General features: G+C 45.1%; 1 protein-coding gene across 6 annotated transcripts; it reads right to left on the bottom strand.

The window, feature by feature from the left end:
• Positions 1-905: 905 nt before the first annotated feature.
• On the bottom strand, positions 906-18,324 carry znf281a (zinc finger protein 281a). 6 transcript variants are annotated; one of them, XM_063222976.1, is made up of 7 exons: positions 18,107-18,324; positions 12,965-13,641; positions 7,414-7,518; positions 6,699-6,828; positions 6,277-6,360; positions 5,293-5,411; positions 906-3,895 (listed from the first exon to the last, which is right to left on the bottom strand). In XM_063222976.1, exons 2-7 carry the CDS (start codon positions 13,514-13,516, stop codon positions 2,006-2,008), a joined length of 2,880 nt encoding a protein of 959 aa, XP_063079046.1. In that variant the 5' UTR covers positions 13,517-13,641; positions 18,107-18,324; the 3' UTR covers positions 906-2,005. The 6 variants fall into 6 exon arrangements, with proteins under 6 accessions (XP_063079046.1, XP_063079072.1, XP_063079079.1 ...); XM_063223002.1 differs by having other exon boundaries at positions 6,699-6,825; XM_063223009.1 differs by having other exon boundaries at positions 7,414-7,515.
• Positions 18,325-22,573: the final 4,249 nt, after the last annotated feature.

The raw sequence follows: 22,573 nt of genomic DNA, 5'->3' as shown, positions 1-22,573 counted from the left end.
CACGCACAAAAAAGAACAATAATAATAATAATAATAATAACAATAATAATAATTATACTCGTAATAAACACAGGCTGTCGGGAGAGCTCCCCTCCCAAATATATCTCTGTTGCAGCCTCTCCCAGTAACACAATACACCCCCCACCCCCCAAAGTCAACCCAATTCTGCACCGTACCCATCCAACGCCTCAAATCACCCACCAACCCACCCCACCCCACCCAGCCCAGCCCAAGAACCCTACCCCAAATCCACCTGACGCCATCTTGTCTCTTATGTTTTAAAAAAACGAGTTTCCCCTCCCCACTGTTGCCTGCTTTCGGGAAGTTTTTTTTTTAGTTCATGACTTATGCGGCTCAAAAAAAGTGCTCGTGGGTAGCCCCCCTCCAGAACGAGGACGGGGCCAGGGAGAAGAGGTGTGTGCACGAGGACGACAGAGAGGGAAAGCAGGGTGGTGGTGGTGGTGGGAGCAGGAGGGGCCCAAGGCAGGTGGTGGCAAGGAGCAAGTACATGAGCCGCAGGGCGCCTCGCCTGCTTACGCTACTAGAACTCCGCATCACAGTGCTTGCCACCCTAGTACGCCTGAATGCAACCCTCCAATCACCCCGCCCCTTCACCTGAATCGGTTAAGCCTCTTTACAGGCTACATCTAAAATGTTTACACACACACACACTGCTCCATGCACCATATAGGGAAGACAACAACATAACTCATGTCCTATAATGGTACACGGTGTAGCGGCTGAGGTGAACATTTCGGAAAGTCGCAGTCTGACACAGGAAAGGGATGAGGAGGGTTAGTGGATAGGTTTTAGGACCCTGCGGACATCTCTGCTCCCAACACTCCTGCTTGAACCCCCTCCTCCCCTTAACCCCCCCATCCACCCCCTCACCCGACTGTCCCCAGAAAGATTACATGTCATTATACATTTATATATATACCTTTATAAATATATATGGCCCTTATTGAGAGAAAGAAATGCGAGTTATTTCACATAGATGAGAAAAAGAGAGAAAAAGAAAAAGGACGAAAAATAAAATAGAAAAAACGTACCATAATCTCTATACAGTTAACGTGGAAAAAAGTGTAATCAGTGTTTTCGAGCAGGCGGCACTTCCTCGTTCTTGATCTGTCAATGTGATGTGTATCACAGGAGGCGTATAAAAATAAAGATCATTGCTCATTTCTTTTTTTTCTGTTTTGTCAAGGCCTGTTAAGCGACGATACCAAACATCCGTCTCATTTCACGAGTGCTCGAGACGAAAAAAGTCCAGCTAGAAAATTCTCCTGCCATTTTCGCCATTTTTAAGCATTTTTTCCTGAGTAATACTTGAATCCTTTGTAACAGACAAATATCTGAACTTTGTTTTTCCAACTTTTTTTTAATCTTTTTTTATCATTATTGTTTATTTTTATGTTTCTTTTATTTCTTTTTTTTTTGCTAGTTCAGTTCTTGGCCAGTCCCTGCCATCTTAAGCTCATGGTTGTAAGCTGTGTGTAAGAATGCTGATTGCTAAAACAGCTGTGCGCGTGGTAAGAGAGAGAGAGGGGAGCGGGGGAGTTCTATTATTCTGTTCTCCGTTTTTAAAAACTGAATTTTTCTTTTGTAAATGTAGTAGGCCTAAAATAAACCTACAAAAGACGCCAAAGAAAGGTAGAACCAACTAAAATATGTAGTTTAAAGAACAAACACACTAAAAAAACAAAAACTAAATTGCATTTGTTGAGATACCTTGAAGGCTCTCTCCCATGTGAAATTTCATACAAACATAAATGGCAGTGTAATAATAATAATTAAAAACAAACTTAAACATAATAATAATAAAATAGAAGAACTAAATACAAAATAAATCATAGTAATAAGACAAAAAAGTCAAACTACAAAAACTACAACACTGACATCAACAAACAGAACAACAAAAGCCAAGGGGAGAAAAAAAAACAAACAAACAGCGAATCAATGACTCTTGACTCTTCTAGTAATGCCTGCATTTTTTGTGGCACTCTCAACTGTAACTTTGGCTTGTTGGGGTTTTGGAAGCGGTGCTCACTGGCTCGCTGACGTCGGCTAACAGACTAGTATACCCTGAGAATTCGGAGACGGGAGTCCTGACACGGTGGTGCTGCTCCACCACCTCCACCCCGCCTGAGTCAGTGCCATAGGAGGCCAGTCCCACGCCCACGCCGCGCCCAGCCCCGCCCTTGAACTGCGAGCCAAACGCTGCCGCAAAGTTCTCTATCTGGTAGGGCGAGGAGGCCGACTTGCCCCCGTCCAGGGAGGCCAGGTCCTGGGAGGGCGTGAGCGGGTAGCTGGCCCCGTTCTTAGCGTTGCTGGAGGAGGTGGAAGAGGAGGAAGCGGGGGCTGGGGAGGGGGTGTGCGGAGCGGGCGGTGAGGAGGAAGAGGCGGCGCCCGTGGAGGAGGAGGAGTGCGGAGGCTTGTCCAGCTGCTCCGTCAGCTCCTGTGAAGGAGTCAGCTGCTGGGCCACCAGCACGGGCTCCAGGCCGCCCAGGTGAAAGGCATGCTGGGAGGGCGGCGGCGAGCCCGACAGCAGGCTGAAGTGGGACTTTGGCACGGACGAGGTGGAGGAGAGCGAGGGGGACGAGGCGGCCGGGGACGGGGCCCCCGTTGGACCGAAGCTGCCGCACTCCAGCGGCGAGGAGGCGTACACCACGTGCTTGTCGGAGGAGGAGGAGTAGAGCGAGCCCGAGAAGGGGCCCGTGACCGAGGGGGAGGAGGAGGCTGACGAGGGCGAAGGTCCCAGCGTGGACCCCGGGAAACCACCTCCACCGCCGTGGTGGCCGCTGGTCCTCTCCAGAGCCTGCAGCAGGAACCGCGAATACTCGTGCATCATCACCGTTTTGTCTCCTCCGCTGCCACCCCCAGGGCTCGGAGGGTCATCCTCTGGCCCCAGGGGCCCCGATCCGTCAGGGTGTTGGAGATCCACGTGGTGGTGGTGGTGGTGGTGCGGGTGTTGGTGGTGGCCGTGGTGGGGGTTGTGATGGTGCGTGTCCGAGAGGTCAAAGTCGGACTTGTGGGTGTAGTGTTCCAGCAGGCTCTGGAGGACCTCGTCGGGGATGGAGGTCTTGCTGTCGTGCTTGAGGTCCACCAGGAGAGGCGAGGGGTCCACCAGGAGGGCGCCCAGGGGACCGTCAGTGTCCATCACGCCGACGGAGCCCTGCATGCCCAGGTGGCCCACCACACCCAAGTCGTAGTCCACGGTGCTGGTAGTAGCACCACCAGTGCCGGTCGAGACGCCACCCACCACCCCCGACACGGACACCCCGGAAGAGACGCCGTTGCTGGAGGCGGCGGGAAGGTAGCGCCGCTTCTTCAGGAACTGCATGGCGTCGTCGTAGTTGCTGCTGTTTCCCGTTTTGACATTTGCACCACCCGGAGTCTGAAGAAGACCCATCCCGCTGTCCACACCACCTTGCTTGGCATCAACACAGCCACTGCCACCACCTCCACCTTTCTCCAGGCCCTTGCTCTTCCCGCCCTTCTTGTAGGCCATCTTGGGTCCCCGCCCGTGTTCCGTGTGGTGCATGCTGGGGCCGGGCTCGTGCTTGTCTAGCGAGTAGCTGCCGCAGTGCAGGCCGTACGCTGCCGCCTCGTCCTGAGGCGCTCCCATAGCCGCCGACGTCACCCCTCCCGCCGCGCCTCCCTGTTTCTTCCGCTTGCGCTCCCCGCCCTCCCCCTTGGCCTTGGCGCGCTTGCGGCCTGGGCCCGGCGCGGGGCCGTTTCCCTGAGTGAGTAGTGAGTAGCTGCCCGTCAATTGGCCGTCGTCGGCCAGCCCCGCCACCTCCAGCAGGCCTTCTTCCCCCTCAGCGCCCTTCTTCCCTATGGCTTCTCCGCACGTGCGCTTGTGTTTCAGCAACCGGTCCGTGCGGGAAAAATACTGCATTGATGAGATGAGGGAGGGAGGGAGGATGAGATGAGGTGGGACAAGATGAGGGGGACCAGGCCCAGTGAAGAAAGGAGATGGAGATGGAACAGGGAAAAAATAAACACAACTTTCAAAATGGTGCATTGGAACCCTTGTTCGCCAATGTAGTAAGACATTATTATTATAATTTAATCAACTGAAGTCTATGACAGCCACTCTTCAATTCATTTTAGGAAATGGGGAAAACCATATCCATCATCACAACTTGCTCTTGTTCAGTAACATAAGCAGAATCTATGAATCTATGAATGACATGCAACTCCACACAATCCATTACTACTCTCAATAAGGCATAAAAATTACACTGCCAACAGTCATGCCAGCTGCTGATGGTTGAACAACCATATTTGATTATTTATGCAATATATGTAAAGCCAATTGCCGACCATGTTGTGTCTGCTTTATATTTAAATATCATCCATAATTGTGTTAGCTTTTTTATTCATAATTGAATTTGTTTTTGATATGATTGTTTGGTGATGGATGCTAGGCAGACCAAAAAACCCCCCAAAATTGCCACAGATGTGTGTGATATTCAGAGTATGCAGAATAAGAACCATCAAAAATTGCATCAAAATAAGAGTTTAGTTGGAAAATACCCATGTGACAAAATGGGCTTGCTTTGAAAACTCATAACATATTGCATAAGGATCATCATGTTTCATGGCCATCTCTGTTCAGCAGAACCCCTTGGGTTGCTATTGAAATTTTGCCATGACACTATACATGGGTTCTAAATTTTTGTTTTCTCCTAACTCCACAACTCAACCTCTGATTATTGGAAACCGCTGCCGGTCAAAAAATTAGCTCACATGGTTGGCTGCCAGTGTCTTGCCCTCACAACATCGTGTTTACAAACGCTGTGAACCCATGTATAATGGCATTAATACCAGCACACCAACCGTGGCACAAGTAAGCACACTTGCACTGGGAGATTTAGTCATGGGCATGCCAGGTCTAGGTGTGCTACAGCAGATTAGAAGATTGATGCTGCTTTAACCTCACCCTCTACTCTAAGTCATCACGGTAGCAGCTCTACTCGTGGGTCCTTGACATTTTTAGACGCAGACTTCAGAGTGGCGCAACCGTAGCTATTGTTTAAAGTTGGTACATTGATTAATTGTGTAACATGTTCATTTACATGGACTTGCTATTGTAGGCAATATAAAAACAATAATTTAATCCAGTCAATAATGGCATCAGCTGTGGTGCCACCACCTTACTGCTACTAAAAACATCAAAAGACCCTTGTCCTCAAATGCTCTGAAGGTAGCAGCCTTCTACCAGTAATCTGGGAGCATAATGGCTCCTCCATTCTCCTCGTCCTAAAACGCTCTCCGTCAGCTCACCTGCTGGCACGTGTCACACTTGTATGGCTTCTCTCCGCTGTGAGTGCGCTTGTGTCTCTCCATGTGGTACTTCTGAATGAAGCGCATGTTGCACTGGTCACAGCTGAACGGCTTCTCTCCTGTTTAGACGCAGATGTAGACTCGTGTAAAAAGGCTTGGAATAGTACAACAAGTATCAATACAATTGTGTGGCTCTGCTTAATGTCTTGGCCTAGGTCGAGAGTTGCACAAGCATCTCTTTTTTTGTGGCAAGTAGTTATATTGACAGATGCTCAGGGTTTGAGTGATACAGCTCATGTCTTGTACAGACTTCCCAACATCGAAAATCCTTAGATGAGGACGTATAGTAGTTTGAACCAAGCTTAAATAACATAATGCCTCTTTGAAAATGATTTTCAGTTTTTAAAAGGTGCACTATATAGGATGGAGGCCAGAGTAGGTATTGCAACTATGCTGCTCATTGCAACTGTGCTGCCTATTCAAAAATTGGATGTTTTCACAAATATTTACAAAGTAATTAGCGAGTATTTACAAGCATTAACAAAGTACAGTACATTTTGCAAATAAAAAAATCCTAATATTGGAAATTCAAAATGGCGGACGAGAAATGTTCCCACTCTTAATGAAGACTTGAATGAATTTGATGGTGGTAAGTATTCATGAAGGAGTTAACATTTGCGGATGGGCAGCAGGAATTCTGGAAATAAACTAATAAAAATATGACACACTGCACCTTTAAAGCTGAGTGCTGAATCCCACATAAAACATAGATGAATGAAGGCAGTGAATGGCAACACTTCAGATTTTTCTGTTTATTCACCCACAAACATTTCAGGCAGAGACCCTCTTCAGCGTGTAATTGCCAGTACATGCTGAAGAAGGGCTATGGCAAAACATTAGTGGGCGAATAAACAGAAAAAATCTGAAGAGTGCCGTCCTTCACTGCCCTCATTCAAGAGGGTGTTTGAACGAATTCTAACTCACCGCTGTGTATCTTCTCGTGCCGCTGCAGGAGGTACTTCTGGATGAAGCTCATGTTGCACTGGCTGCATCTGAAGGGCCTCTCACCTATACACATGCACACAGACAAGCACATTTGTTTCAGTGTATCAGCATACCTAACTCAGGTGATAAAAATGCCAGAAATTGCAGCCAGAACATAAACAAGACAATTTATGACGACTACATTTGTCATTTTACTGGGTAATTATTATTATCTGTTGTAGCGTCCAGCTATAAGCAGAGATGTGACATCCCATATCCTTCCCACTCACTCACTGTGCAATACTACACAACACTGTTAAATTAGATCTTCTCATGTTTTAATATGCTTTCTCTCTGTGTGTGTTGAGAAAGCAGTTGATGTACGTTCCTGTACGTGCATTACGTACTGTATGCACGCATACCTGTGTGTATGAGCACATGTCTGCGCAGGTGGTAGGAGCTGCGGAAGGCTGCGTTGCAGTGTTCACAGATGTGGGGCTTGGAGTTGGGAGACAAGGCCTCGCCGTCTGGGTCCAGCATCAAGGCCTGCTGCTGCAAAACACAACACACCACACCTCATCCGTCAGCTGACTCAGGGCCGCTGACAGCTTTGACTGGGCCCAGGACAAAATCACCTCTAAGGGCCCCCCACCCAATACATTAAATGTAATGGACCCAATTATGGGCCATCTCCCTGGGCCCGGGACAGCTGACCCCTTTGTCCCCCCTTGTCAGCTTCCCTGGCTGAGCTCACCGAAATACTGCATTTCCTGAAAAGAATTTGCTATTTATAAGGCTGAATAAGGGGGTCAGTTCTAAGGGATCTATGAGGCTATTAAAACTGAGTAATGTTCAATAACGCAATAAATAAATAATAAGGTGGTTCGCATAATTTAGGTAACATTTTTCTGCCCATCTACATGGTTCATTTTTTCATCTTATAATGTTGAACCTGGAACAGATGTCTGCTTGCAAATGTGTAGCTCATTGTGAGGCTGTTCATGAGCCAATGATCATCACATTACCGTACATTGCATTTGGCAGACGATTTAAAACCAAAGCAACATTCAAACGAGGATATCATAGCCAACATCAATTTCAACGCACTAGACATTGTGGAGGGTCTAACGTTTGTACCTTTGCCTCGCCACGCTTTCGACGAGGTTTCCCTTCTGTTCCATCGCCATTTGACTTGCGACCCTTCCCTCCTGTGGATTCTTTCCCCAACCGGCCCGATAGCTGCTGGTAGGAGAGAGAGAGAGAAAGACAAAGAGAGAGCGAATACGGAAAGGGTGAAATAAGTAAAGGCGGTGGGCAAAATAACAGAATTATCACTTAAGTATAATGATATGAAGCACTTATTGATCCCCAACTGCCACACCCCTTCATTAACTCATTTCAGCAGTTTATCACCAGATGTTGAATCTGAACAGTTTGAGAACTCGGCACTGATCACCGGTCCTTAACTCATCAGCATAAATAACACAGGCCCTCACGTGACACAGATAGGAGGCCTGGCAGGAGAGAGACCCTCCGTGGGGACGAGGAGGTGACAGAAGGCACGGCTATAAAGCTGGCATTTATGACCCTCAGAAAACACTCCCCAGAGAGTCAGAAAATCCGAGGGGACACAAAGACTTGAAACAGAGGCCGACGGTGACTGAACTCAACTGCCGGCGTGTTCAACCACGCCAAACAAGATGGAAAAATGAGCCAAAAGCCTCAACCGACTTTAAAGACAAAGGCAAGCATGGCAAATTCATTGACACACTTACATCGCCGATATTTAAAGTGGTTCGATAGCATCTGCAATACAGGCAGTGACTGTACCATGGCCTTCTGGACATGTGTAGGAGGATCAGGAAGCGTACTCAACACCTTGTAGTCTAATGCTCTACACTGGGTGCTTGACTTTGTCAATTAACGAACTCAAATCTCAAAAATAAATAAATAAAGAACCACTCATCAGATTTCTTTTTGATTTTTTTAATCGCCTCACTGTGAGGAGAGAAAGAAATCTGATGAGTGCTTCTTTGCTTATTCATTTTTGAGATTTCAGGACATGCGGCCACTGGGCCTCAGCTGCTCATTTGGTTTCATGTGGATGGCCATCCTGCATCTCTGGCTTCGCCATCTCAATTAACTTTTATATCTCCCGCCTGCCCTTGCCTTGCAATCACATATGGGATAACAGCATCACAGCTTACATATGGTGCTGGGAAGTGAGGACATGATGATGTGTGTGTGTGTGTGTGTGTGTTACGAGTATGAGCTGTTGTGTGTGTGTGTGTTTGTGTGTGTGTGTGTGTAGGGGGGAGAGCGTGTGATATGAGTACGAGTTGGTGTGTGTGTGTGTCTGTGTGTGTGTGTGTGTGTATGTGTGTGTAGGGGGGAGAGCATGTGATATGAGTATGAGTTGGTGTGTGTGTGTGTGCGTGCGGACACAGGGGGGCTGTAGGCTGAGAGAAATGTCTGTATTAAATTAAGAACAAGGGAGAGCTCGGCCAAGAAAAACTCATTCATTTCCTCTCCTGCAGTGCAGAGAGAAGTCTGGAAGAAACACAATGGCTAGTTCATCACCAGTGCGATTTACAGCAGTGAGGACATGGCCTTGTCACACTCTCAGAGTTCAGCAGCAATTAACTTCAACAGGCTTGATGCCAAAATCAGCATTGTCACCTTATCTGACAAACACTACCTGGTCTACCATATTACACTTCCGATTCTCTATCCTGTTGCATGAAAACAACAGCAAATAACTAACAACAAAAAGCCTGCTTTACTAGGTTGTAAAAAAAAAAAGAGGACGGAGAAGATGAACCGAGACAACAGCATGAAACTCGAGGCCCCGCTCTTTAAAGATCAATGCACATTCTCAGACGCTCGCTCACACGCTCATTCATTCTCGCTCTCTCACACAACACACACACAAATGTATGAGCAGCTATTTCAAATTCTTTTTTATGATGACTGATCAGATGATTATCTATTTAACGCCCCAGTAAAGCCGCCTAGCGCCTGCCAACCACTGTAAGGAGCCGTGTGTGTGCTAAGTCATGACGTCTGTTTGTCTGTCTGCCTTGGAGTATGAAGTCATCATTTGTGTGTGTGTGTGTGTTAACTTCTGTCTGTGTGTGTGCATTAACTTCTGTCTGACTGTCCGTGTTTGCCTGTGTGCGTCTGTCTGTGTCAGTGTGCATCTGTGTGTGTGTATGTGTGTGTGTATATCTTTCTGTGTGTGTATGTGCGTGTGTGTGTGTGTGTGTGTGTGTGTGTGTGTGTGTGTGTGTGTGTGTGTGTGTTGTGTCTCCTGAACGCCGTCCAACTGTGCAAGCTGTTACAGGACCCGCTGCTCCGCGGCTGCCAAGCTCCTCCAGTGCGTGCAGAGAGAGACTGGATTACATCAGGGCTAACTGCAGATTTAAGTTTGAATCACAGACACAGGACGTCTGCAGGGGATTTCTGCAATTGTGCGCAAAATCATCAGCATGTGCTACTTTGTTTCTGGATACACCATTGTTTCCAGAAATATATAAATTCTACAACGAAGCTGCTATTTGTTAAACACAGCATGCAATTGTTTCCCAACAGAAACGGTTGTGAGGGTTTTCTTTGTTGTATGTATTGTAGTCTGTCATCGGTCTATAAAAATGTTTAAATATGTTTTGTCTTCCAGCAAAACTTGTTTTAAATAAAGTTATTTTCGCCTTTGAAAAAATGCCCCTTCGACTGGAAGTGGAACTGTCTTGCATTCAAAGTAACAAGGCCGACAGGCGGACAACAGATGCGTCCCTCTATGCCAGTTCCAACTATGCCATTCCCCCCGCCCAAACGCCCCCTGGCCTCCTCTGTCAACGCCCCCCGAGGATGTACTTTTTGTTTATTGGTCATCATGGACACTCCAAATATTGTGGCAGGCAGCAAGGCAGCAAAATGGCGAGACATGGCTTTATTTTTTTGCAGTTTAGGGTATAATAAGCTTATCATCATTCTTGGATTTGGAAAAGAACCATAGGCTATGATTTGAAATTTCACATAGCCTAGATGAAGTGAACATTACAAATTACCAGACATTTATTAGGCCTAACAACCTTTAGTATCACGCCATTTCAGCAGTATGTGCATGTGGGAAAGAATCTAAACATCGACAAATAATAAATAAATAAAACCGTTTGGGTGAATCATGCGCTTATGGACTTTTTTTCAATACCAGCTTCACCGTCAAGGCACAAAGCAGTGAAACTCAATTACCCAGAATGCTGCACGTGAGCTCTCTACCCGCCGAGTGATTCTGGAAAACAAACATGGCGGCAACTCGCTTTACTACCTTAATAATGTGTCAATCCGACGCTAGATTTCTTAACTGATGAAAATCGAAGGCAGAAATCAACATTGTAGTGTCTAAATATGAGGTCGATTGGTCTATTTGTGGCGTACATCACGATCGGCTGAGTTGTTGGCCTCACGTTTGTCAGTTAGCCTGTGGCTAGGCTACTTTGGAAAGGCTATGCTTGCACGCATTCGCTCAGGTCCAAAATGGCAAGTCTGCCGCCCTGTGGCCACAGGAAGGAACAATTTAAAGAAAGCGTTTCAGACACAAAAAGCGTTTCAGACACAATTGAAGGCGGACGGACGGACGGACGGACAGACAGACCCTCTTATAGAGATGCTGGGACGCATCTAAAAATGCTAAGCTCCCTCGTATTGCGTAGGTGTTTCTATTTCTCTTTGTTTGGTGCTTTTTTTTTGCTCAAGGAGTGGAACGAAGCAACTTCACACAAAAAAAATCAGAGTCAACGAGCTAATACCTTACAAGAAAGACTTAAGTGGATAGTTAATGCCAAATTAAGATTTCATTTAGCTCTACTTCAATCTTGGAGGTGTACTTTCAAAGACAATTTCGGCTTTCAACCCACATATGTTTCTATATCTTCTCTCAAAGCTCACTTATCACCTTTCTTACCACTGTTCGTACCCCTCTCCCCCCAGATTTTTACCTTACATTACCTTCCCTCAGACGTGTGCATCTTAGGACCTCCGCACATCGGTTCTGACAGCACTGCGGAGCACTTTCGCTTCCGACACAATTCCGACCCCCGCACACAATTTCACCACAGCAGCGCATGGATAGTCAATGGGTGGCTCCGACAAAATAAGATACGGACATCGGCGCTGCTGTGCGGGGTTGTCTTTAAAACAATGGTATCAAACTTTGGCAGAGCAGTGCTCCGCACTTTGTCAGAGCCGATATGCGAAGGCCCTTCTGCATCTTTTTTAATTCCTTATCTTTTCTGCCATGATGATTAGGTAATGGATAACAGGTGGACGAGGTGACCAGTTACACAAAGTGGATGGCGAGGCGGCAGCTCAGACCTCTGGTAACATGCGCAACATGGACACAGAGTTGCCTCTGCCAAGCCATTAACTGTGTAACCAGTCGACCTCGAAGGCCGTTATCCCGCTTATCTTCGGTTACGGTAGGGTACTTAAAAAAAAAAATCTATTACTGTCTGTAAAGTTGTAGGAACAATGCCAACTGCACCAGAAACTTGAGCACAAGATAGACGATGTCAAAGGTTTCCTTAGATACCGTCTTCATTCCAAGCGAAGATTCTATGCGCGTCTAACTTAAGCTGGGCTTACACTGTGCGACTTTTGCCCCGATTTTGCCCCGATTTGGCACTCGAACGACTTTTTGAGAGTCGGGCCGATTTCTTGCTCAATCGCAGGTCAATCGTGAGTCTCGCATCGTGCAGTGTACATGGGGTAACGACAAGCGATTTCGCCTCACGATCGTGCAATCGCAGGGTCGCAAGAAAATCAAAACGGTTTGAAATTCTGGTCGTGGCTCGTGCGTAAATCGCACAGTTAAAGCAGTGCTACGACCCGATTTGACACTTCACATGCACAAATTAATAGGGCCGTGCGATTCGCTGTTGAGCGCGACCTCATCTCCACCTCAGGTGCGCATGTTCCCTCCTCTGCAGACCGGGGAAACATGCCTGTCGCGTCGTACGATGGAAGCATTTCGCTCGCATCCGACTGTCGGCTCGTGTAGTGTGAGGACGTGAGTCGTGAGCTGTGAACTTTTAAACAGTGAAATTCCATCGTGCAGTGTGAGCAGAAGCTTAAGACCCACGAGTGAAAATATCGCACAGTGTATGCCCGGCTTTAGTCGCATGCTTCACGCCTGACCGGTTCCACAGGATTAATGGCCACCCCATCAGAGAATTCCGATGTGTAGGTAGTAGATAAGTTACGGATATCCCTCTTAAATATCTGCAATTCGGAAGCGGTTGTCTTCGATCTCACTGCACAGAACGTGCAAGTGTGCAGTGTATTACAAAATGGCAATTGGTCTGAATAACTAAAATGATATAAATATTATTTCACATAAGACACCAGTGTGCTGTCTATTATCAGATTTACCAGTTTCTGTATGTAGGTTATTTTTGACAGGTTTATCACTTGACCATGTTCTTGGAATTACACCTCTGGTATAATGCACACTGTCGCTTGGCCATCCTACTCTTCATGCATGTTGCCTTTCCGTGTCTCATAAGATTTCACTTAGTTTCTTTTGGGGACCCTTTTCTTCATGCAGATAACCTTTATTAGTAACATGTAAATAGCAAGGATTAATAATGGTTCATATTTACGTAAAAAATATCCATCCATTCATTCTTACATTGCCCATGCTGAGGTCGTGCACCATGAGGTTCTGGTGGCTTCCCAGGGACACCTCCACCATGTCGGCTCCATTCCTCTGGCCCATGCTGCCATTGTGGCCCACGACGTTAATGCCCCCTCCTCCTCCTCCTGACATCAGTCCTCCTCCTCCTCCTCCTCCTCCTGGGTAGAGAGGCAGCCGGTAGTCGTGTTCTGGAACCTTCTCCTGCTTGATGCCCATGGCGTGCACATAGTCGCCCACTCCACCCATGATGCCACCCAGGCCTCCTCCGATGCCACCCATGCCCATGTTACCACCGCCGCCACCCATGCCCCCGATGAGACTCATTCCCCCGCCGCCACCGCCGCAGTCGGGCGACTCCCTCTCCTTCTTCAGGCTCATCATCTCCTGCGGGGGCAGGTCGGCCATGACGGACTGGGCGGCCAGCCGCGTGAAGCTGGTGACGGGGGGCAGGTGGCTGAACATGAGCATGCTGGTGCTGAAGCCTCCGTCCATGCTGCCGTTGGGCCGCAGGAACTCCCCGCCCAGCTTATCCTGCATCAGGCTCATGGTGGCCGGGCCGAGCGGAGAAGCCTAATGCTGGGGTGGGGTGCAGGGTTGAGGTGGGTCTGCCGGCTGGCTGGTGGGTGCTGGTGCTGCTGGATTCACTTCAACAGGAGGCCACCACGCTCATCCTGTATGTAGGAAGAGGACAGGGGTGAGAGAGGAGAGGAAGACAGGAGACAAGGGCGGGGGAGGAGGAGAACAAGAACAAGTGAGAGGGCAGTCAGAGAAAAACAAAAACTTTTTTTTTTTTTTGAATTTCATAGGAATACTGAGCTGTCAAACAAACAAAAAACAAACAAAAACACGAAAACCAAAAAGGGCATTCGGAGGCAACAAGGGCAAAAAAAAGAGACAGAAATCAGTGGTTAATACGGGCATCGCTTGCTGCTTGATTTTTAATCTTAATACAATTACTGGAAATCAAATCCCTAAATTGGCTCCGTTGATTAAGCTATATGAGGACAAGCACACAGACACTAATTGTCCATTTGGGAGACAAAAAAATGCTGCGAAAGAAAGGAAAGAGCGGAAAAAAAGAGCAAAAGAAAGAAAGAGAACGAGTGAAAGAAAGCAAAAAAAGAAAAAGCAAAAGAAAGAAAAAGCAAAAGAAAGAAAGAAAAAGCAAAAGAAAGAAAGAAATAAAGAGCAAAGGATAGAAAGAAAGGAAAAAAAGAAAGAAAGACCTAATTTAAAGTAAAGCGAAGTGTTCAGATTGCAGCAGTCCTTGGGGAGCATGAGGCTCATGGTGTTTGATCCAGCCATTAAGTGCTTAGCTGGATTAATGACAGCTCTGCTTTGTGGGTCAGGAAGGCTGCATCCTCCCAGACACCACCACCACCGTCTCTCTCTCTCTCTCTCTCTCTCTCTCTCTCTCTCTCTCTCTCTCTCTCTGGCACTGTTGCTCCTCAGTGTCTACAGTCAACTGTCTCAGAAACCTATACATGGGTTCTACATTTTTGTTTTCCCCTGACTGCGCAAAACTAACTGCGCACAACTCAACCTCTGATTGTTGGAAACCGCTGTCGGTCAAAACATTAGCTCACATGGTTGGTTGCCAGTGTCTTGCCCCTGTATACAGTCCACATTTTGTCTTGCCTTTACGGAATATTGTATCTAGCCTCCGCAGTCCACATTGTGCCCCAAATTATCTGCTGTGTGTGAGGAAGCGTCTGTACTTGACCGGCAGATGGATACTACTTCTGCGCATTAAATTAACAATGAAGGTAATGAAGGGGTCAGATCGGGTGAGACGGCTGGGAAAAAATGCCAAATGATGAGTAGGTTATTTTAACATAGTAGTTACATAGAAACAGACAGGCTGTATTTCAATGAGTCATCACTCAATGGGGCTTTACAAGTGTTTATTTCAATGACGTAATGCCTTAGCCCCCCTAAGACATGGAACCCCCCACCCCACACACACAGCCCCATGGATTAGCAGCACATAATTAGTTAAGTTATACACTTAAATTAGTTAAAATCATCAACATGTTCTAGCTGTTATATGCATAAAGACAATTCAGTAGATGCATAGTAAACAGATGTGTATTTTTTTGTTGTGATTAGGCTGCTGGCACTGAATCACATAAAGTGCAACAATCACGAACACCCAAATGCATCTCATCCTTTCACACAGACATATAACCCCAATCATTCGGAGAGAGAACACCCCCAAGTATTCAGAAAGAATAACTTTATTTTTTGTTGCAACAGTCTTCTGCCTGTGTCCAATGTCAGGTTGTTTCCAATGTACACAATCATGCTAATGGAATTTATGGAAGAACACCAGATGTTTGGAGCGTGGATACAGAGACAACTAAAAGACGACGAGAAGAAGTTTGCTGATAGTGTCAAAAATGCTGGGGGCGGTTATACCCAAAACCTACAGCTTTCAAGCCAGAACATGAACGCACGCATGACAATAAATGCACATTAAAATTGCTGTTACACTACTCCAGCATACTCAAGACTGAAGAACACAGAAAGAAAATGGCTGGTGCTAGGTCAAGTTCCCTCCCTGGAGTGTTACATCAGACAAATGTTTCCAACATAAACAGATTCCCCACTGCTCTGCAGTTTGGTGAGGAGGTTCAACAAAGCTGGCTGGGTTTGAGGCAATGGAGCAGACAGTTCATCTCGGCCTGGAGTCATCACTGTGCATGATTCACTAGAGTCCCGCACATTCAAAACGGCCATCATCACCACCACAGCACCATGGTTAGATTCATTAGTAGGCCATGTGTACTTAAAACCGCACCAAACGAGGGGATTAACTACCTTGCTAAAACTAATACCACGGATACACCGTAAACCTTAAGTCCTTCTGTGGGCTCTGCTGCTGCTCGCTGTCCGCCCGCTGATGTCTGACAACCCGCATCCCTTAATTACTGCGTGCTTGGTGATTAAGCCCAGCCTCCTTGGCTTTGTTTATTGTAACGGCGGGGACGCGATCGTCGACACAGAATACAACGCTAAAGTAAATCATTACTTTGGGACCGTTTCCTGTTAAGTTGCTGCATTCAGACAGGTCTTTTGTTTTGTGTGCGCTCGCTTCATGTGGCCATGATGCAAATGACTGATAAACAGCGTTTGGGTCTTCTTTGGGTTTATAGCCAAGCAGGGGGCCACCCAATGTGCTCACGGGTTTTTATGTAAAACATATAGTGCATTCATGTGGTCTCGTTTTTATCGTAAATACCGAATGCCGACATGGGAAGTACATATGAACGCCACCGCTTCTGGTATTTTCCACTGGACAACTCGCAGAATTTTTTGACACACGAGTTGACGAGATGATGACGTATACAACATTTTCAAGATGGCGTCAAGAGATCGAAGAGAAAGGTGAGACTAGAACTAGGCCAACTGCTTTGAGAATATGGCACATTAGCACTGACTCACTCCCAACAACAAGAGAAGAAACAATTTTGGGGTGTGACAACATCACATGTCATTCCACAACTTGAGCTAGGATGTCAAAATAGCTACTCTCTTACTTGTATGGGCGGGGACGAAGTTTATTTTTATTTTTAACCATATATCGTTATAATTTTTTAACGGTCGCTTAACCTAAGCTATAGCTTATGAACGTAGAAGAAATATGTTTTAAACTACATCAAGTTGAGACACGGAACGAGTCATGTTATGTATACATAGTAATACAGTTACAGTATTACAATACGATATTTATATTGTGTGTATACGTGAAAATAGACATTATAATGCAAGATATTTTGTGGTTGTCCAATGAGTTGGCTCTACTCTCACCATGGAAACTGACAAATAATACGGAAAAAATGGCTTTCAATAAGTTAAGACAGTGTCATGGTTTGGAAGAAGTCGGCATTTTTTACCTTTTCACTTTGGATAACTCATTTTCCTGCTGTAGCTGATGAACAACACTGTCTATAATCGTTTTAGCTAAAAAACAGGCCTGAGTCTTAATCTGGTGCGCCATCTTCAATGTGTAAACAACAACAACAAGCATGTGAACGCAACGCACTTGCAAATACCAGTTCGCAACTAGATAATATCCACTTCGGAAGACCACGTGAATGCACTATTGACATGATCATTAACCAAGTGAAATGAATAACGTAAAACTTCTTGCCGCTTTACAGTCCAACACGTGAACTATATCAAAACGCAAGAGACAACTTAGATGTGTGTTGGTGGTTATTCCTTGGATAAAGTAATTGGCTTTCTCAGCAAGGAGACAACGATGAATGCGTTTCAATGGGCAAGCAGAGAAATGTCCCATTCAGTCGCAATGCATCAAAACAGCAATGATGCAGTTCAAGTTGTCAGGAGTCTCCCAAGTTATTAGCGTAAAACTCAGGTCTCCCCTACAACTGCGGCCTATTGTGTACCACAGACACGCAGAGTACCAATTGCGAATGATGCATAGGCTGGGTAAATAGCTCCACGTACACTAATGCTAGCAGATCAATCAAAGAGAATAAATAATTGGCCCGTTCATGAAGCAGCGCAGCCAAAGATGGAGATAACTCACCAGAATTGTGAAGCAGTAAGAGCCCACCATTTCAGCATATCCCATAACCGCGCGTGTGCTCTATTCGATAGGTAATGTTAACCTTCCCGTTATGGTGGTGTCCATATTAATAACTGCTTGATCCTGACTCACAAAGGGCCTAGCAGACATGCTAGTCTGTTAGCAACAAAGCTAGGTACGTGACGCTCACTGGGAAAAATCAGAACACAAGACAAACAATTTAACTCTGCTATTAATTGCCGGAATTATTATAAATATAATCATTTAAATGGTTGGGTCATTTCGAAGGACACTGATGAAGTTTTTCGCCAACATCCTCTAAGTAGAACGCGTCGGATGAAAACAAAAAAGACGACAGATATAAAGTGAGCACAATGGTGTAGCTACGCAAGCGGCAACGTTAACCCCATAATAAATGGCCCATGCAACTCAACTGAACAATTGATGCTTGACTCGGGGTATGCTAGCAGGCTATTGCTAACCAAACGTTGGTGCGTTGCGCTTTGTTGTCTCACTTGGCAGCATGCGTGTACGCATTTACGAAAACGACCAGAAACATAATTTTTCAACATTTCGCTCACCAGTGCATGACCACCACTCTCTCTATCGGCGTCTATTTTCACCTTCGGTCGTTCCTTGTGGTCTTTAGAGCCCAAACATTGTTCCCCTGCAGTTGCAGCGTTCCTCCATCTTGTCTCAACGCGGGGAATTCTGGGTGCAGGCTGACGGGTCCTGCGAGGAGACAGGCGAAGGATCCCTGTGATCCGGGGCACTGGAGCACTGGCCGATAGTGAACTGCAAAACAGAGCCCTCTCTCCCATAGACTCTCCTCCTGACCTCTGCGCTGCGGGAGCCAGACATGGAAAAAGAAAGACAGGGAATGAATGGGAATGTCATTACCACTTCTACTTGTGATGATTTTGTTGATGCTCCTGCATATGATTATAACAATAACAACAACAATAATAACAATAACAATAAGCATAGGAGTAATAATAATAATAATAATAATAATAATAATAATAATAATAATCGTCATCATCATCATCATCATCATCATCATTATCATCATCATCATCATCATCAATAATTAGGCCTATGTTGCATGTCTAATAATTAGGCCTAATGATCAAAAAAGTAAAGAATGAAAATAGGCTAATAAAATCACAATTTTGTTAAAGCACAGAAAGGCAGAGATTAAGCCAGCCATAAGCACAAGCAAAGACAAAGAACTAAAGGGCAGGTCTTTTTGAAGTTAGCCAAAGAGCAAATTTCCGCTGGCAGATTGCCCGCCTATATGCCACCTGCCCCCCAGGAACTAGCAAAGAAGAGACCTTTTCTCAGAGATCAGACATGCATTGTTAATTCAGATAACCCAATTAATTTAGTGAAAGGGAATTCATTAAAACAAAGAAGTATAGGCTACAGGCACAGAGGCCGTCTGTATAGATTTTATCTATACACCTCCAGTGACATTTCATACCACATAATCATATTATCACCATATGTGATAGCTATTCTGACAGCCAAAGATCTTTGCCATGCATCTTCCTATATCATGTTTAAATATGCATTAGGATACTCATCATGCATCTCTGACTGCCGTCTGACAATGGTTGCCAGGGGACCATGGGCTGTCATGTGGAGCTCAGAGAGAGAGAGAGAGAGAGAGAGAGAGAGAGAGAGAGAGAGAGAGAGAGAGAGAGAGAGAGAGAGAGAGAGAGAGAGAGAGAGAGAGAGAGAAAGAGAATACTGCATGCAGAAATGAGAAGAGGCATCACTTTCACTTAGTCTCTTCTTAGTATAGGTAGCCTATTGTGAGTTTTGTAAAAGACAGGACAAAAATGGGCATTAAACAAAACTGAGAAGTATTTTATTCTTAATTTCGCCCTTCGGAGATTTGGTGAGAAAATTCTCATCCAGCATCATGACTAGTTATCATGTCATTGTCTGTTTGCCGTTTTCCCAGGCGAGTTTGGGATGAAGTGAGTTGCCCACCCATCGGCTAGGTCTGCCACAAGCAAATGTAGGCAATTGCCTATAACACCCAATTGCAAAGGGGGCTCCAATGGCTGGTTACTTGTATTCAAATGAGCTCTTAAGAATGTGGCAAAACTCCCTAAATTCGATGAGCGTGAAGTGCAATGATATTGCTATCCAGGGGCACTGCTAAGGTTTTGGAGGCCCTAAGCATAACTAGTCAGGGGGACCCCCTCATAACTAAATAGTAGTAATAATAATACATTTTTTAGTCAATCTCAACTTATGAGGCCCCAATTTTTGGGGACAAAGTGTTTGAGGCCCTAAGCGCTCTGCTTACTCTGCTTACTCTGCTTATGTCCAGCAGCGGCCCTGTCGAAATCTCTACTGAGGGACCCCCCCCTCCCCAATAGTGAAAAGAAATGAAAAGAAAAGTAAGGTCCCTAAGTCCCTCTTTGCCAATAGGGCCTCCTAATAACTTGAAACAACCCTGCATCGGCATGAGCTGAGGGCCTGAGCTGCAAATCATGGAGAGCCTCACAGTCCAGCCAGACAATGACCAGAGCGCTGGGCCTCACACCGGCATAGACAGCTTTTTCATGCCTAACTAGATAGGCCTAGTCATATGGTAATTAGGGACAACAAAATATTCTCATCATTTCAAGGGGCATTTTCCCACCCAGACGTGCTCATATTGACATGCATACCATGGACGCATGCCAATAAATACAACATTGTTGTTTTTTCACACATGCTATGTGGAGATGTAGTATTTCCTGCATGAAATCAACCATCCCGATATGTTATGGAAATAATTTTTGCTTTCAAAGTTTGAAATAGGAGAGCTACAAACTGATTACGCTAAACTGTTTTGCTTTCTGTATTGTTGTGAACCATTCACACACATTTAGTCAGATTTGTTTTTTCCTCTTTCTTTTCTTTTCTCAATATGCATCCATTTGTGATCTGAAGCTTTAAATGAGGGCCACCAATGGTGTGCTTTTCAGTCTTTCATAATGTCAACATATAGCAAACAATAGCAGCCTTTGAGCTTTTGAAACACTCAAATTCACATGTGCACGCACAGCGAGACATGCCAGACAATAGTTAGCCTGGCACTGACACAGATAATACATATTTACAATTGCACCAAACAATGTAATGTTCCTTACGCATTTCAAATCAATACTAATAATGGATGTAAATGTCGAAGCATGCCATTTTGCACCCTTCATATATTAGTATGGAGCATTTTAATAATTGGAGGAGCTGATAATCAAGTTACTGGTTATGGCACTACAATACGCATCGTGACTTTTGCTCCATTTATTATCTGAGGAAAGGCTGTGTGGTGAGTGAAATACGATAGGCCATGAAAAACTCCATCTTGTTGGTTGTTAAATCCAAGATAGTGAGATAATGAAACAGTCGGATTCTACGGGTTGTAAATGCAATATCCCCCCAGAGGAGTCTGAGTGGGAGGAAGGAAGCAAGACGGTGTCACTTTCCCATTTCCTGCCACAGTATAAAAGCCATATCATAGCACATATAATATAAACCAATGTGAGAGAAACACATGAGATTGCAAACATGATCAATTGAAGAAATCTGTATACTTGCACATTCCTCCGCAGGAAATTTGGGTTCCCAGAAACGTTTGAACCAGCACTAAATAGTTTAATGAACCATGAAACCACATTTTGAGATTAACTGGGTCCTTTGCTTTTGAATTTGGTCATTCGGTCTGTTATATACAGGCTATTTATCTCTGTGTGTTACAATGTTAGCTGATAATAAGAGACAGGAAAGATGATGTGAGAATGAAAATAACGTAATGTTAACTTTAACCTTTGTTTCCCTTACTTTAGCCTTTGTTTCATAAAGAGTCCATTCTGTCTGTGACCCCCTGCAGTATCTCTGCGACCCCACTTGGCCTGACCCAGAGTTTGTGAACCACTGGCATGTCAGACAAAATGGCCTAAATATTAGGCCTATATTTATTAAGGTAGCTTATATTAGGATAAGGTATTGAAGATTGGAAGCAGAGAGAGTAGAGAGAGAGAGGTTCCATTGGCCCATTGTTTCCAGGTTCAATTATTGCAAGGGGGAGGGGGGGGGAATCCCCCTTTTAGGCAGACCTAGACAGACCTAAGGACTGTTCTATTCAATGCTAGGAGTATTATGACACACTCCTTTAGGCAGACCGGAATCTGGTCATGTTAGGTGCCCATAGCAACCTATTACATTGGCATATCTCTATACTTAAATAATCTCTGTTGGAAGCGTGGATGTCTGCCATCCCTGGGTCCACACACACACAGGCATCACAGACACAAATCCTTCCAATCATTCTTGATCTATTGTTGCAGCATTTTCCAAGCTCAGTTTGAACAGGGTGTTTCGGATGCACATTTCCAAGAACTCACAGAGAGATGAAATAAACACATATTTGAATGAGCATTTATTCACCAATACTGTTGAATTTTCCAACAAAATAACAGTTCAAATTTGTCACAAACAATGAGGAGCAATACATAGTATTGCGGAACAAAAACTGTATCCTCACCACCACCCATTGTGCTGCGTAGCAGCAAATTGTGGGCCCATATGTACAATAAGCTCCAATAGACATCCTACATTTATTCTTGGTTTTTTACATCTTAAAAGTGTGTCTAGTATATGCTTCTGTGTGCCTGCACACGTGCACACTACTGTATACACATGCACATGCGCGCGCACACACACACACACACACACACACACACACACACACACACACACACACACACACACACACACACACACACACACACACACACACACATACACACTGCTGTGCTTAAACTGATTGTAACACTTGAGGGCAGGACAAGCACTCACATAATTACCATTAGGAACTGATTAATCACTGCTGTATCTGCTATGGTAATAACAATGCAATGATTATTACAAAAATCTATTGAAATATGTCAATAATGTATTTATTATATTAACACAATATTTTAGAGCTAATGTGGACAAATGTCATTTATTTTGGATATCATGGAGTATCATGAACAGAATTTGTG

Source organism: Engraulis encrasicolus, chromosome 2 (assembly GCF_034702125.1).
Source record: "Engraulis encrasicolus isolate BLACKSEA-1 chromosome 2, IST_EnEncr_1.0, whole genome shotgun sequence".
Lineage (NCBI taxonomy): Eukaryota > Metazoa > Chordata > Actinopteri > Clupeiformes > Engraulidae > Engraulis > Engraulis encrasicolus.
Note: the sequence above shows the minus strand (reverse complement) of the source record. Positions and strands in the feature narration are given on the sequence as shown.